The sequence below is a fragment of the Melospiza georgiana genome, chromosome 2, assembly GCF_028018845.1.
Source record: "Melospiza georgiana isolate bMelGeo1 chromosome 2, bMelGeo1.pri, whole genome shotgun sequence".
In the NCBI taxonomy this organism is placed as follows: domain Eukaryota; kingdom Metazoa; phylum Chordata; class Aves; order Passeriformes; family Passerellidae; genus Melospiza; species Melospiza georgiana.
In genome coordinates, this window is record NC_080431.1 from 20,554,581 (window position 1) to 20,568,825 (window position 14,245).

Below are 14,245 nucleotides of genomic sequence, written 5' to 3' on the forward strand. Positions count from 1 at the left end.
GATGACAAGAGAGAAATCTACTGTGAGCCAAATGATGTTAAACCAACACCTTATATAATATATTAATAGAAATTATTACAGGGTCCTGAGACTGACTGTGTATTTAAGACATGATCTTTATACAAGCATTTCCAGAATCTCAGCCAAAACAGTTACTGTAACTATGACATCTTAATAAATGCCAAACATAACAAGTTAACATTTACAATGAAAAAAGTAGCTGCCATCTGAGACCTTCTACTTCTTGGAAAGTTTATTTTATTGCTAAGTGTATACTCATGTCTTTCACACTACAGCATGAACACATCCTGTATTAAGAAATCCTAGCATCTACTCTCATATCTCCACACAACAACCAACCAAAGAAGAATGGCTCATTTTATAAGCTTATTTTTTTGCTGTTGCAAAATGGAAATAAATAGTCTTCCTGACCTCTCTTTTTATGGAAAAGTAGTCAAGGATGAACTATCTTGGAATGCAACAGACTTCAGTTCAGCTTTATTCAGAATTTTCTTCTTACTTTTACATAGCTGGGTTCTCAGGCTGTGCTTTACCAACTACATAGAAAGTCAGATTGCCTCTTGGGAGCTCCATCTACAGAAGCTGATTTTGTCTATGCAAATGTTTCATTTTTGTAGAAAAGTCTTTTTAAAAAGCCCTGTACTAGCAATATAAAAAGATGGCGGATCAATGTGAGGAATTACATCAGAATTAGTCTCTCCAAACTGCAGCTGAAGCACATAACCATGAAATTATTTTCCTGAAATCTTTTTAAAATGTCTTCAGATATGGAATGTAGGTTTCCTTTCATGAATCTCTAGGTCTCAAACCAAAATTCCATAGAGAATTAACTGCATGTTAGTTGCATTTTCCTGAACAGAAAAAGCAGGTGAATGTCCCTCTTAAGACTTCATAATCAAGGTGTAAATGCCAGCAGTAAAGTTCCCAAGAAACCTTTACATTTAACTGCAGTTTCCCATTCCAGAAGTGGTTTTCACCTCAAGGGTCCTGGCCCATAGCCTTTTTTTAGTACTTATTTGGACTTGAACTCCAGATTACAGAAACTGTTGTGCTGAATATTAAGAACTACTTTCTAAGTGCCATCATGTCAGCTATAGAAGATACATTCCCCCCCTTCTAGACTCCACAGGTTCTGGGGCTGCTCTTTCACATTCTGTTTGATAAATCACACTGCTGCCATTGTCTTTGGAAATAAACCACAACTTACTAAAAGTGAAACATCCATAATTATTTTCAGCAGAATCACAATTAAAAATCCTGGTACCTAATAACATAACAGTATTTTCAAAAATAACTACATAAATTACTTGAAAATGGTGGAATGGATACAGTCTGCTTCTGCTATGAGTTACTAAAAAATATAAGTCATGTTTTTAAGGATTTGAAAATCTTTGTTTTTGAATTTCACTGTTGATCCACACAGAGAAGAGGAATATACCCAGTAGTCACACCTTTAAAAGCAGCAGATCATAATGAACACATTAGCAAGAAGGTAGTTTACATCTGACATTCCTTAAACTGTACAGTTGATAACCTTAACTTTCCTGCACCAAACGAGAAGAAATCTTGTTATATCATCATTTATTGAGAGACCAGAAGAGTCAACATACTGCTCTCAGGATGAAAATGTCTTTCACTTGCAGCTTTAGGTTTGAATTCAAGCCAGTTGGAATAACAAGTACAACCTTCCATTCCAATTAAGAAAAAAAGCCCAAAACCAGAGAAACCCAAAATTCTGGCATTCCCTCAAACACACAAACCAATTAATTAAATAATCTGTCCAGCCCTGCATGGGTATGTCGTGTAAATTCAGTGTACCTGCCACATCCTCACCCTTCCTCCTCCCTGTGGATGTTGCACATCCTGACTGCTGATCGTTCTTCCCTTCCTACCACCTCCCTACAAGCCAACAAGTTGTTTGCTCATTTTCTCATTTGTCAGAGACTAACTCTGAATCAAATAAATTCAGCTGGGTCAGTCAGAGTTACTTTTTCTTTTGCTTTTTATTTCCCAATGTCTTGAGAAACTAAGAATTCAATATTTTAATTCAAATAGAGTTGACTGAGTCATATTGGGATAGGCGACTTCAACAGTTCAATTCTTCAATTGATCTTGCCTATTCTTATTGAAGCTCAAACAAAAAACATTCCACTAATTCCCATTGCTCAAAACATGTGTAAAGATAGTTATCTAAGTAACATCCAGTGAAAAAAGGTATTTTAGGGAAAAGGAAAGAAGAAAAAAAAATTTGAAAAACCAAACAAACACCACCTCTACCCTGGGGCTCCTTTGCAGCAGCACCCTTTTTGGCAGCAGGCTCAAGAATCCAGCTCATTCCTTTTTAAATATACACGAAATTTTAATCATCAAAACACTGAAGTGAGAAGTGACACTTTATGCCATAACATTTTAATGAAACACCTGAGCAAAAGCTGTTTCAGCTTCTACTCCTCAACTTGATCATAAGAGAGCCACTTCCCTTCTTAAACTGTGCCTCTTGAATCACATCATTTAGTCACTGTACTTCATCACCTCTTAGACCGAGATGTTTTCTGGAACAGCTGTTTTCCTTCTAACCACACTAGCAGTATTCTTTAGCAGTTTTCAGCATGCAAAATCCAGAATATCTAGGGTAAACCCAGGAATGAATGAAACAAAAATGGGACACAAAATGTTAATTCTGAATTCTGAAATATTTCTTTTTTATTTAACAGGATAGAAAAGGTTAAGAATAAAACAAACCACAACACCCCCCTGCCCCCCCAAAAAAGTGACAAACAAAGCTTATATTGCAAAACACACCTCTCTTCTAACAACTAACTACTAAAATTTATTGAAACCACCCCCACCACTGTTCATCTACAGCTAAATTCTAGCTTGCACAGAAAGAAGTTTCAAATCCAAAGTGACATACTATTTTAACTCTATCACTTGAAAAAAAAAAACAAATCAAGCAAAACAATCCACAGTCATTATATGAAAACCCCCACCTTTTTAATATTACATTATTTTTATACTATGTAATCACTTTCAAAATGAAAATTAATATCTTGTCATGAGTTTGCAGAGAAAAAATCCCAAAAAATGTGTTGAAAGTCTTTATTTCTATCTTCATTTCATTTTTTCAAAATATGAAACAGTATTAGAAAGAGTAAAAAAAAAATCCAGCAGTCATCAGCTCAGATTGATGCAGAAGTAAAAAAAACACTGACGCAGAGTTTGCTTCCACTGGGAAAAAATTAAAAAGATTTGAAAAAAGCATTCTAGCTTCAACTATTTAAATAAATCCAAAATATATTATTTATTGTGAGGACAATGCTGGACAAGACATTCTTCTTGCAGACAACAGGCAGTTCAGAAACACATTTTGTTCTGAATAACATTTCTGACATTTCACATTTGCCAATATTCACTCATTTCTAATACTCCGTGTTGCTAAAATTTGAACATTATTTAGAAATGAGATGTGCCAAGTTACCTTTAAAAGCAACTGGATACAAGCACTTTTTCATGAAAGAAGCCTTATTTTTTTAAAAGAAACCTGATGAGGAATTAGGCCTTTCGACATTAACATTTTCACAGTTAACTATCTTACTGGTATTTTTCCAACAGTATAAATGCTAGTAGAGGAAAACATATATTTTATGTTCAAATTATTCCATCTGCTTGACAACAATCTATTAGATTATAAGACAGACAACAAGCAAAAATGAATGCAGATTTTTAGCTTTTGAGTTTTACTAACTCTTACAGGGAAAGAGTATTCCTTTATGATGAGCTGGTATCTGAGAGAGCATTTAGAGACTGCATAAAAATGAATAATAAAAATACTGGCATATAAATAGGTCATGAAGCTTAAGACACTCTTCTTGTATTAATCTTACTTAGATTCCTGGGCTTTAAAGTGGAATATCACAGAACTGACAGTGGAAAACGGCTGTGGGCTGTTTACCACAACTGTAAGTTAGAAGTTAAATCACAAAATAAAAGGATTACAGACTCAAACAGGGAAAAGCACTAGGTCAGGACTGCAATCTCTATTAATTAGGTATCCCAGCTGGGCAGTGGGTATGCAGCTGTTAACTTGATCAATGACTTACCTAAATGTCATCTCTACTGATTCGCTTATAAATTACCAGCAAGTGAGACTAATGTACAGGTGCTAATTTATTTAAACTGTTCTCTGCAGTTCTACATAGCTTTATAAACTGCATCTGGCACCTAATGTTAGCTGTCAGTTGTACTTAGACATGCCTGTCCTAACGACTCTGTTCATTAGAAATGAGCACAAATTATGAAATATTGTGAAAAATGATACATCAAATGGAATGGGCAAAGCAAATCAATTAGAAAAACTTCATAGCACATATTCACACATAGGAGAATAAAACATCCTAGCTTCAGATTGAGGTCTATAATACCAATTAAAAAGCAATTGGTAGACTTGTGCAGAGTTATATATCAATTTGCTGGATTTTTTTTCTCCTCCAGAAATACTGTTGTAATGCACAGCTTAAGTTTTCATTCCTAAATAAAAGTATCAGTAAGAGGCAATTCTGCTTGCACAACATCCGAGGATTAGCAAGTAAGTCAACTTATTTTCCTTTTTTAAAACTTCACAAGGTTTAGCTTTTATTAAACTCTACCTAAAACTCTAGTGAAGGACAGAATCCTAGGATGTCTACTTTTGAAATACACTGCAAAGACTGATTAACAGCAGAAGACATGGAGGTATATAAGCACTCATCAGAAAGAATTACTGCTGTTCAAAATGTAAAGCTTGGTAATTCTCCTGCCAGTGCTTAAGGAGCTTTTATATTTTTGTAACAGAAATTTAATTATGCATAGCAGACACTATTACACACTCTAATTACTTCCCAACACCTGATGGAATATAAAGAAATCAAATCACAGATACTTGGTATCACCAAGCAAAACTACTCTTTTGGCCCCACTTCTCCATCATTTCAGAAGCAGTCTGCAAAGCAGTCCCGTACTTGTCACCTGCACTGCATTTGTAAAAGCTAATTTCCAGAATGAATCTGCTTTTACTAATGGTGGAGCTGAGTTAACGTTGTGCAAATGATCATAGTGCTGTGGCTTTATAAAAAAGAAACCACTACACAGATACAGTCATTTTGCATTTCTTGCTTTCTAGAAGCCTTCCCCCTAGACCCTGCCAAGGAAGGAAGGAAGCCAGACTACAGATTAATGCATTCTCCTACCATTAACCTTTCAGGCAAACTGAACGATCAGCATCATCATTGTACTGTATTAACATAGGAGGTATTCTGACAAGGTAGATTGGTGCATGTTTACTTTACAAGAAAGGAACTCAAAAAAATAAACGTCATTAAAAGTAAGAAGAAAACAACCTCAAAAATACATGGAAAGGAAATTTTACAGTTTGCAGAGAAATAAAATAGCCAATGTAAAGAAACAGCCTGGTGTTACTGCTGACCTCAATGAATAGCTTCACTGTTGACCATACCCACTTACACCTAGACTGGCAGGGTCTCTGCACTGGCACTTGTTTGTAGAAGGGCAGAGAGATTTCTACATCTCTACACAGACACAGTATCAGGGCATAGCTTTGCACTCACAAAGCTTGACTTCCTATGGATTTGTGACCTGAACTCAAGCTGCCTTTATGGATTTTCTGATACCTGATAAAACTCAAGTCTCATTTCAGTCTTTTTCTCAACAGGCCATTACTCTGGATCGTTTTACCTTGCTGCCTATTTTTAGAACTTAGTTTTGAAACGAGCCTGTATCACAACCTACATATTATTTCTTGGCATAAGCACACTGCCAAGACCTTTCAAATGGGCACAGCCATGCAGACAGAATTTTGCCACTGAAAGAGGCAATAAACAAATTTCCTCTCCCTGAGAAAACTAAACCATGAACACCTCTTGCTTTGCACTTCCACATCACTACCTCTACCTTAAGGACCCTGCTGGCCCACTGGGCTGCCTTGGCTACAGCAGTAGAGTTGCTGCTGTGCAAAGAAAACTTCAGCCATGAGACTTCACACAGCTTCACCTAAGAGTGAATGTCACCAAATGACATTTCTCCTTCCTGCCTCTGATGTATGATAAAATAAGACAGATATGACAGAAGTGAAGGCCAGGTGAGACATAAAAAAAAAGAAAAAAGAAAAAAAAATGAAACATCCATGCAACAAAACATTTTTCTGAGTGAAAGGGAGCTTATCTCTACATGAGCCTAAATGACAAGAGAGAAAGAGGAGGCCACCCATCTGCCAGTCATGAGAGGGAATGACAATAAAACAGTATGTTTGTAGATATTGATATGAGCTTAAATTCACTTCTACATTAAAATCTTCAAGCTAAACCAGTGCATTGGTTATAAAATATCCTATAAAATTTAATATACGTTACCAACAACCACTGTATCATGCAAGAAAACCCTAAATATACACAGCAGGTCAAATTGTGAGTAAACGTTTTGTAATGCTACATAAACCTTTACAGTGCCTCTTATAACCTGAGATCAAGGGGATTATCCATTAGCACTTTTCAAAAGAACCCACTGTGCTTTAACAAGATATAGTATACAGCTCTATACAGGGATCTGTGACCTCACATGGTAGCAGAAGTAGAATGTCTATTCACAGTCACAGTTGCAATGTTTGCAATGTATAGCAGCATTCCTGCTTATTCTGACAGTTTGATTAAAATTCACAGAGAGCTGAGGGGCTCATGCTGAAGTAAAGTGCTTTCAATATCTGAAACTCTACAGTAAATTACTTCTCCAACAGAGCAACTGTACTTACATCAATATCCTCTTGGGTAAAAGTTTCTGGATCTTCTCCCATCATGTTGGCTAAATGTCTCTTTCCTAGGTTGAACTCTTCAATCTGTTTTTTAATAAATGCCTCTGTGTACTTTTCAGGTCCTGAGGCTCCTACATTTCTCTTCTGCACTGCTGTAGTGGTACAGATCAGCCTTAATGTCTAACAGAAAAAAAAAAAAAAGATTTATTTTACATTTCTGGCACAGTGAGCACTAAATAAAATGAATGCATGAATACTATAGCAAGTTATTCATACCTATTACAAGATTCAACACATCACAGGAGGAATAAGTTAGGAAAAGCATTATTACTCATTAAACCATTTTCTTCCAATGGCTTAACATCCATGAACAGATAAACACAGTCTAAAACCTTCACATTTTCACACATTAGTATTAATTTAGAAGATTTTTTGATGGAAATAAACATAGTATATCCTAAGTCAGGAACATCCAGCAAAAGCAAAGAACAGTACTGATCAACAGATCCCATCACAAAAGAAAACAAAAACTATCAGCAAATAATCAGGTTTTGCCTTCACCTAAAGGCAGTCCACAACAAAGTATGATAAGGATATGTGGGGCAGCTGCCTAGTGGCTTTTCAAAAGCCACCAATCAAATACTGATAAAAGCTCTGGAAAGGCCAAGGCATGCTCCTTCCTTGTTTGTGGTGCCAGAATGGTTCTTAAGCTGCTTCACTGTCTCAAGTAGACCTAATAGAAAACTAGCAGGGCAGTCCAGCAGCCAATACTACTGAGCACTGTAGCAGCTCAAGTCATAACCCAAAGGGCAGTTACCTTCTCAAGCACACAGGTTTGGTCTCACTTCTATCAAGACAATTGGCTGTTAAGATGACTAATTTCACTGATGCTCTCTGCCAGACAAACAGCTCACTGACAGAGCTGTAATGTCTCAATTCTGGCCTAGAGTCAATATTATGCACTATTTTGGCTCTTCAACATTAGTATTAAAGTTCTCTACAGCTTCACTATTCTACAAACTGAATGAGAACTGATTATTTGTGTGGTCTTCTGTGGGTGGGAGGAGGGAGGGAATCACAAGAAAGAAAGCAATGTGAGACAGAAAAGCAAAGACAGAAAAAGAACCACTTCTGATTCAGAAAAATGCCAATTTTTGTTCATCACACAGTACCCTGAAAGACTTCACCCCCACCCCTTCAACATGGCACGGCTAGGCTTTGTGAGGAGACAGTGCAGCCTCACAAGGCAGAGAGCACCCATGGCACAGTTCAGCCCTGCCAGCATTCTCTGCTCCACTCCCTTTACTCTCCCTGTGCCAGCTCTGGCCCAGGACTCCTCTGCAGCCAGCTCAGCTGCCTACATGAGGCACAACACTAACTTCTGCTTCATCCCAACAAGCAGGCAATTCTCAACCGAGCTGGTAAGTCTGAGCAGCTCAGAGCTCACTTTCCAGAGAATTGCCAAAGCTGCAACAAGGAGATGGCTGAAACACTGAACTGGGAGAAAGAAAGCAGAGGGGGAGTCCTTTCTTTACCTTCATTTCCTTCAGCAAGTTATTAAATTGCCCCTGGTGCTCTGGGAGCTGCAGCCTCAGTCTACCTTTAGCAAAACATTAAAAACCAAACACATGCAGCAACGTGAAGTAGTTAGGGTTCTGATTACAAGGAACAGAACAAAGGTAGTATTCAAAATTATTCAATGTTCTCTAAGTCATGAGAATTGTCTTCAGAACACAATTTAGACATGCTGAGAATTTTGATGGATTTCATCCTTCTGTGCTCAGCTAATATAAATAAAACACTTGCTACCCCTCCTGTAACTAACACAAATACAACAGTAATCTCAAAACCCAGTTATAACCACAACATAAACACACCTCATCAAAACAAGATTACATAAATTTATTTGCAAGGCAAACAGAAAAGCAGCTCAAATTTGTACCTTCAGTTAGCTTACAAGAACTTCTCCTGTGACAAGAAGCTTTTGGTGTTCTCCATTCCATGGTCATTTCCTACATTAAGAGGAAATGAAACACAGCTTTTCTTTCTACTTTCACAGAGCCCAGTTGGTATTTTGGACACCTGGCAGTCCAGGATGTACTGATCCAACTCATCTAATTTGCTGCACATATGTAAAGCTGCTCATGACAATTTACTCATCCATGCCTGTGTCAGTGTTCCATTTACATAACAAAACAACTCACCTTGAAATTTCAATTTGAAATGAAGACTAAAACATGCTGCCTTAAACCTGTATATAGCCCATGCCTGGGCTGCAAGATAGGTCCCATGAATTCAATCAGGTTTGACACAGAAGGTAAAGTAATCTTTGAATAAGATCACTCAAGTCAGAAAGGACTGACCCTCTATGCTTTCACCTGACAGACAAAGATTTGTCCCTCAGGGTATGAAACTCAAGAAAGTAACATATATCTCGGCTAGAAAAGATTTTAAAACAGGTCTAAGGTAGAATTTGGTGCTTAAGAGCCTGTTGCTGCTTCATTTTCTCCACAGCTTATACATATTGCATGTAGCACTAATCCTGGTTTGTCTCTTCCTTTTACTTTTCTCTTTAATACTCATGGTTCCTGTGAGGAAGCACTGACATAATGAAAAGAATAAATGAATAGTGAAATAATGACAGAATGAAAATAAAAATAATCAAAATTTTAAATGTACACATTTCCCACAGGCAAGGCTCTGGTGATTTCCTTATAAAGCAGTGAGGAAAGCAAAGGTACCTCCACATATTCCCTATTCTTCTCTCCTAGTCACTCCTCAGGAAAGAATTCAATTCATCTTCTAACTTGTCTTAATAGTAACTAATTATTTGTAATTCTTGTTAATGAACATATGATTCCTTATTACTTGGCCCAAAATAGCTTTCTCTCTGGTATGCTTTAAACAGAATACTTTAAAAAAAGATTGCTTTCATCTTATTCCTGTCAATTTCTATTGTAATTTTCTCATTTTTGTCGTTCTTCCCTCAAGCTATTCATATTCTTCCCTAGCTTCAATTCGTCACTAATCAAAAGTCCCTGGACACACAAACTGTTCATAATTAGAAAACAGCCTCTTATGTAAATTAATATCTATTGTATTGGGTACCTCTTCTGGGAGAAGAGCACTGTTTCATGGGTGGCACAGGCAGAAACTGCAAAGCACAGCTAAATGCTCCTGGCATTTCAGTCAAACAAGAAAGCATGCTCCTCTACTTTGTAGAGGAAACCACAGAGGTTTGCATTCACTTCTCACACATTTCATAAAGCATTACTGAAGACTGCAGCCTCACCATTTTAAAAATAATATTAATTAGCAATGGTCATGAAATAATATGCTCTTCCACCAGAACATGGGAGAAAGGAAAGCCTTTACTTCTGGACACAACTTATTGTGATTAACCCTTCCTTCCCAACTCCTTTCTGAGCAACCTAGAATTAAAACTGTTGGGCAAATCCTGATTTTACAGGAGACCATAAACTTAGAGAAAATCAGCTTATGTTAAATTTGCCTTAGAAAAAAAATTAGCATTTTCAGAGAACTTCAACTTCTCTGGCCTATTTTCTTCCAAGAAGAGAAGTAATTAGGACTGTGTTTACTCATCCTGTTCATTTGCTTCACTGGAGTTACACAGATATAAACCAAACCAACAGAGAAGTCAAGTTTCCTGAACTTGTGGAATGGGAAGAAAGGTGGACTGGAGTCAAGAGGTTTAAATTCAAGCCCAAAGGTTGTTCATTTTACAACAAGACACAGGAACAGAGACAGAAGATGACACCAAATGACATGGCACATAGACTGTTGCACCATTTCCATGATTCTTCCATGCTCTAAACTGCAGACTTCAACCACCTCCTTTTCAAAAACCACGCAGTGCACAAACAAATTTGTACCAAGAAGTTACCTCTGGGATAGGACTTCACTAAGAGATGTGGAACTGGAGTTGTATAACCACATCAGGATGCTGGACTAAAGCTGCCCAGTGTCCAATACTCCAGCCATGGGCACAGCTGCTGCTACAGAACCCAGCAGACATGCAAGACAGTCCTCTGTTAACTTGTTGCACAAGAAGAAACATTTTTTACATAGCAATTATACAGAATAAAAATGCTCAGAGCCATCCCAATTTCTAAATAATTGCTTTTTCCTCAATAAGTGAGTTTTGGATTTCTAGAGCGCTGTTTCACAAAAATGTGTTTTAATTGATTTATTTAAAACAACATTGGTATAATCTTAGATTTTAGTTGGCCTACAAACTAATTATGTGAACCAGTATCAGACTGATGTCTCAGAAGCATTTTGCAAAATACACTGGAAAGCATCACAAGATGTCAGCAAATACACATATGTGATTTGCTGGTTTTTTTTATACCTGATTTCACAAAGTATTTTATCAGAAGAAGCTTTTTTTTCAAAATTAAATCCCTTGGCAGGTCACCACAGAACTGCATCTCACCTGCTCAGAAACACTCAGAATGCTCTCTGTGCATGTTTAACCAAATCTACATATTAAGTTTTGCTGTACAGTGGGGAAGTAAAAAACAGCTCTAAACGCATCAATGCATGGCAAAAGTCAGATGTGTATAATAGGGAACAGAATTCAGATCTAGTTGTTTTTAGGCTCAAATTTTCAAGTACTAAGAGGCTTTCCAGTTGTATCTTAGTTAACAACTGCAAGAAAGGCTTCTCTTACATTTTAAGGTTGTAGTTCTGAAAGTCTGTCCCCAAAGTACCATAATCTCTGTCTGATATAGGTACATTTAACATCTACAGTGATTAAGATAAAGTACTCAACCCAATCAAATTAAAATGGAACTCTGAACTCTTCTGCTGAGAATAGCTATTCAATCACATCAGAGTCAATGATAGATAGTAACTAAGCTAGACTCTTTTTTTCTTTATAAATATCACTACATCTTTGCCATTTGCTTATTGGAAGAATAGGAAACTACACCTCTTGCTCAGTCAGTGCTAAGGGAACTGAAATGACAAAGCTCCTCTTCCATTTTGCCTCTCAATGCAAGAAACTTTAAAGTTAAGAAATTAAATACTTTCTCCCACTAAGACAGACAAGAAGTAATGAAGTAAACAATTGCAAGGTATTTTTAGGACAAGATCGCAAAAAAATTTCCAAACAGTCAGGACAGGTAAGAAATTGTTATAGCAGGTCAGAACATTGATACAGCAACTTCTGCCCTGTTGTCAAAACAGCCTGTATGAGAGGCACAAGGACAGGACAAACAGGTAGTGATCATTTTCCCAGGGCACTGGCCTCGTTTCCAGCAATCTGTAGTTCAGGCATGCCACTATCTTCTTTTTTAATGGTGCTCAGTGGAATGTTCTTCCAAGTTTCTCAACTTGCTTTTTGTATTCACATAAATGCTTGCCATCCTGAACATTCTCACCCAACAGTTCCACAAGTTAACTACACCTAATGGACAGAAGAGTCTCTAAGGCTTCTGGGCCCTGTCTCCCATTGGTTTTCCTCATATCCTTTGGTTCACAGACAGCTAGACAATTTGTGTATAGCCACAGGCTTAGGTACTGATCCCCTCTCTGGGGGCGAGAGGAATAGATAAATGATCCCTCAAGGCCCCTGCCAGTCCTGCCTTCCTCTGTGACTCCCTTGAGAACATTCTCTCATTTACAATACAAATCTTAGAACTTAAGGATGTGCCTCGCCAGGAAAATCAAGTTACTGTCATAATCATACTTTTGACACAAAGCAACCAAAGCAACATAAACTATTCCAACTGAGAATGAAATCAAGTATTAGAACATTTTCAGCTTTATTCTTTGTCATTCCTTGCACACCTCAAGAGTATGTATTCCTGACTGCTGCATAAAGAAATACCCACATGGGCACCAGGACTTTATCCCTGATGAGTCAAGTTAATCTAGATGTAACCAATATAAATAGCTCAAATTGCTCCTTCTGGCATTACATTTCATTTTCTTACTGCACCTTCTGTTACCCCATAGCTCGGTTTAATTCAGTCACCAACAGTTCTTCAGCCCATATAATCCTTTGTTCAAATTACTTTGTAACTTGAAAGCATTACCAGCAGGCCTTTTTATCCACTTGCTACTCACTGATTAAATATATATACAGGTGTATCAAATACCACTGCACAAATAATACTGACAGCAGCTAAGCCTTTTAATTAAATGGCAATCAGCTGAACACCACTACCCCCGAAAACAAAATGATTCTGTTTAATCAAAAGTTACCTTACTTGTGGAGCACATTTCCCTCTCCACTGCAGGTATTCAGAGATAGATGCTCTAGTGGGACATGCCCCCACCCACGGCAGGGGAGGGGTGTAACCAGGTGCCCTGTAAGATCCTTTCCAACCCTAATCTGTGATTCTGAGCCTCCTGAGCTACTCACCTGCTGATCTAACACCATTGACAGAATCACAGCATTGTCAGGGTTGGAACAGACCTCTGGGATCATCCAGTCCAACCCCCTGCCAAGGCAAGGTCACCTGGAGCAGGTAACACAGGAATGCTTTCAGGTGCCTTTGGAAGGTCCCGTCGAGGGAGACCCCAGTCCCTGCCAACATCAATGTAAACAAGTTCTTCTTCATGTTGAGGTGGAACTTCTTGTGTTTTAGCTTATCATTCAAAATTATCAACCTGAAACCTGCCATCTTCTGCGCTGGCTTTGCTCTATATACCGCTTTGTTAATTCCAGGCTTAACCAAGCTTCTTCTGCTCCACATTAAGGGAAACAAACACAGCTCACGGAACAGACAGCCTGAACGCGGCGCCAGCCCTCGACACTCCCAACCCACGTAGGGCTGGCTCAGCCCCGCCGGCCCAGGAGCAGGGGCAGCAGCACAGCGGGGCCTCCCAGGCAGTGTCGCCCCGTGAGGCCGCTCCCGACGGGGCCATTCCCCTTGGGGCCGCCCCCGTGGGGCCATTCCCGGCCGGACGCCAGCGCGGCCCTCACCGCCCGCCCGGCTCTCACCTGCGCGCGCGGCCCCGCGCCCCAGCGGCGGCACAGCCGCAGCACGCGCCCCACGGCCGCCGCCATGACCGCGGCGCTCCGCCCTCCCATTGGCGGGCGGGGCCGGGCCGCGCCTGCGCGTTGCCACAGCGGCCGAGCCTGTGGCCTCGGTTGGGAGCGTTCCTGAAATCCGGTCTTGTCGGGGGAGTGGTGGCTTATACCTGGAGCGACATTCACAGTGGCCGCCAGCTCAGCAGGAGACCCCCGGCGCGGCCTCCTGTCTCGGAGGGACAGCGCTGAAAGCAGGACTCCTGTTTGAGTACGCAGCGCTGGGACTTGCCCCGGTGTCTGGGCAACCGCAGTGCTCTGGAGATTTGTAGCAAAAACCAGATTTCACCTTAGCCCTGAACTGGTCTGTTTGGGTTTTTCCTGTGGGGAAAAAAATCAATGAATCTCAGGATCAAGTAGGTTGG

General features: G+C 39.2%; 1 protein-coding gene across 1 annotated transcript in view; it reads right to left on the minus strand.

Annotated features, from left to right (window-relative positions):
* MRPS9 (mitochondrial ribosomal protein S9) overlaps positions 1-13,883 on the minus strand; it is a 34,009-nt gene extending 20,126 nt beyond the window's left edge. The window contains exons 1-2 of the mRNA XM_058019092.1: positions 13,794-13,883; positions 6,821-7,000 (exon numbers count right to left, since the gene is read on the minus strand). Of these exons, the coding sequence (XP_057875075.1) occupies positions 6,821-7,000; positions 13,794-13,883 (270 nt within the window). The remainder of the gene's footprint in view (positions 1-6,820; positions 7,001-13,793) is intronic.
* Between the last annotated feature and the right edge of the window lie 362 nt (positions 13,884-14,245).